The sequence below is a fragment of the Puntigrus tetrazona genome, chromosome 5, assembly GCF_018831695.1.
Source record: "Puntigrus tetrazona isolate hp1 chromosome 5, ASM1883169v1, whole genome shotgun sequence".
Taxonomy (NCBI): Eukaryota; Metazoa; Chordata; class Actinopteri; order Cypriniformes; family Cyprinidae; genus Puntigrus; species Puntigrus tetrazona.
The window spans coordinates 3010210-3013319 of record NC_056703.1 but is presented as its reverse complement, the minus strand read 5'-3'; the positions used below and the strand labels follow the sequence as shown (position 1 = coordinate 3013319).

General features: G+C 42.5%; 1 protein-coding gene across 2 annotated transcripts in view; it reads left to right on the top strand.

The window, feature by feature from the left end:
• The first annotated feature begins 598 nt into the window (after positions 1–598).
• LOC122344624 (cell division cycle-associated protein 2-like) overlaps positions 599–3110 on the top strand; it is a 12466-nt gene continuing 9954 nt past the window's right edge. For both annotated transcript variants that reach the window (XM_043238144.1, XM_043238143.1), the window contains exons 1-4: positions 599–793; positions 1028–1216; positions 1701–1831; positions 2737–2896. In XM_043238144.1, coding sequence (XP_043094079.1) covers positions 1057–1216; positions 1701–1831; positions 2737–2896 — 451 coding nt within the window. In that variant the 5' untranslated portion in view covers positions 599–793; positions 1028–1056. The remainder of the gene's footprint in view (positions 794–1027; positions 1217–1700; positions 1832–2736; positions 2897–3110) is intronic.

Below are 3110 nucleotides of genomic sequence, written 5' to 3'. Positions count from 1 at the left end.
GGCCAAACCCTGCTGCCCTGAAATATGCCTGCAGAACCCCAGCAGAGCTGAACGTGTTTTACTAGCATCTCGGAGGAACTAGAAAGGTGTCTTCCTTCTGAAAAGATGTTCAGCAGTTAACTGGCACAACGTGACAGCATGCGGAGGAAAACAACTTCTTAACGGAGAAAAACACCACTTTAGGCAGGCTTTAGAAATTTCGGCTCGAAAATAGCAAGTGATAGCGTTTTAATATTTGTGGCGAAATATCTTTTTTAACTAATTTTAGACAGTACTTAGCCGCCTAATATATGTTTTTTTTTACTGTACAATTTTAAAGAGTGATATTTATTTATTTATTATTTATTTATTTGTTCGTTATTACAGTTACACGCTGACTATAATGTCTAGCACGTTTACATTTTATTCAGAAATAGTTTTCACAAATATTATAAATAACATTTGTGCGACGATATAAATGGCATAAATAACGTTTTTTACTCCACTACACCTAAAGCGATTCAAAAGCGCAACAGGCACGCTCGGCGAGCCTGGATATGATTGGCCGTTTTGAAGCACATGACGCGTTTCCTTAAATCCGATTGGCTGATTCATATGATCGGGGTTTGTTGCCAGATGCGTTAGAACTAGCGGTGTGTTTTCATGTCACGCAGTACACCTACAAAAAAACCCCTAAACATTTGTCTTAATGTCTTAAACATTAAAGGCCGTTAAAAGAAGTTTGTTTTTAAGTATAATCCAGGTGGTTTGGGGTTTCCCTCAGAGCGGAAGAACACCGCCGTTTTAACTCGCGGTAAGTTTGAACGTTTCGTTAGCGACGTTTGTGGCTTTCGCCGATTTAGCCGAACTTTACGAGACGTAAACAAAGTTGTAGCCGCGATTTCATCCGTGTAAAACACTTCAGACGCGTAATCCTTCTTGAGCTAGATGTTACGCGTCGCTGGCCTGATGTTTTGAGATGCTAACAGACAGACTGACTGACTCTTAGCATGACGCTCTTTCACCTCCACCTCATTTCTTCACCCAGAGCTCTTATCTTATGTCCTGGACTCGAGAATGGAGGTCACCGAAGCCATGGACAGCAGCAGAACACCGCTGACGGCCCTGTTTCTCTCCCAGAGGAACAACGAAGCTGGAGATGTGGATTTCTCCAAACTCACTCCTTCACAGTTTGGCATATCGACAGACAGCTTCTTACCGTCCTCCAAGATTAAAGGTTAACGGCAAAAAAAAATAGCTTTAGTAATGTTCCTCTTGAAGCATGACTGATGAGGCGTGTTCTTCATTTAGCACTTATTGCTGCTTTTCTGGATTGTTTTGGTTTGCATGTTGGTATTGGTGTTGTGTTAAATGGGCTTGAAAGGGAGAGTTTGTCCAAAAACCTGCTGTTATGTCTTTCCAAACCTGTCAGATCGCTCATTTACAAAACGCAAATTTTTAACTGTTCTGAGAGACAGCAAGGATCCTCACGTGATTAAGGTCCAGAAACACAGCAAGGAGATCGTTAAAATAATCAACCGTGATTGTACAAAGCTGCAAAAACGCATTTAGTGCGTAAAGAAAACCTAAATATGAGCTTTATTCAAGTATTTTGTCTCCTCCCTCCCATGCTGTCTCTCGAAATTCATCAGAAATATCTCCGTTTGTGTGAACGGTGGCCGCTTTAATTCGTTCCTTTTAACGCTGAACTTTCTGCTCAGATAAATCCAGAGTCGCTCAACTGAAGGCCAGGAGGAGATCCACAATCGGGGTCCGGGGCTCTCCGGAAACAAACTCTCTGATCTGCTTCAGAGCCAAGCAAGCTGCGAAAACGCCTCCGCGAACGCCACAGGTACAGCATTTTTTGCTTCGGGACACAGCATTTTTCACACTGAACGTCAAGCGATGACCCGGAGTGTTTTATCAAACAAAATTAATCATAAGGCCTTTATGCATTTAAAGGAGAAGTTCACGCAAGAGGAGGATTTAGGATCTTTAGCCAATGGGTGTTTGGGAGTCGAAAACGCTGTCATAATCTACAAGACCATCAGTTAATTTCTTGTGAAGGGGAACGCTGTGCATTTGTAAGAATTAAATCAATCATGAAGGCATTTTAATTGTAAACTGTTGCTTCAGGCCATATTATGCATCCGTAATCGATAATATTACATCCCCCGCTAAAAACTCCATCTCCTGTAGTCCTCACAGTTCATAGCCGTCGTTTCGTTTGCTTGTTAGTGCTTCTTTATCTGTGCTTTTTCTCTTTTTAACTTCATGAACTTGTGCTTCGCCCTAAAGCAACAGCTTGAAGTCAAAAAGCGCTTATGATTTAGTTTCTCACGAACACGCGTCTTTCCACACAAGACGTTAGCTAGCGCCGTGTGTTAAATTATTGTGGTGTTTTTATCAGCCGTTCTGATTGCGACGGCACCCATTCACGTCCGTTTCCGAGACGCTGATGCAGTGATGCATTTCTCCAAATGCGATGAAAGAGAAATAAACTCATCTACATCTTGGGTGGCCTCAGGGGTTTTTTTTGGTTAACAGAGCAAATTCTCTTTTGTTGAGCCAAAAGTGACAAAGTTTGATGTTAAAAAGGACAGATATGAGCCTATTTAATTTGTTGTCCGAAATGCATGACAATATAGCGGTTATACTTCTTTTATAAGACGACATGCACGCGTTTCATGGACTGAACCACATCCTTTGTCATCATTACGGCTTGTATTTTTCACTTTGTGCTCTGTTCTCGTGAAGCTTTTGCAGGGGAGTCCGTTTCTTTCACGCTGTGACTCTCTGAAGAAGAAGATGGCCGCTTTCCAGTGCTTGATGGAGGAGGACGAAGAGAAGGATGAACGGAAGAGAAACGAGGAGAAGGAGGGTGACAAAAGCACTTCGGCTAAAGATGGCAAGAACGGTCAGTCTCTCCTCGAAATGTTGACTGCTGCCAACGCAGAATGCCTTTTAGATGCGGCCTTGCAGGACCGGACGGAAATGAAGCAATTAAGAGAATGTCGTGCTGTCATTGCTTGCCATTTGCGGATAATAAAACTTATTCAGAATAAGCAGGCACCGTAATACATTTGACGCAGCTTGATTTCTTCCATTGATCCCAGTTAGAGCGCGGCGGG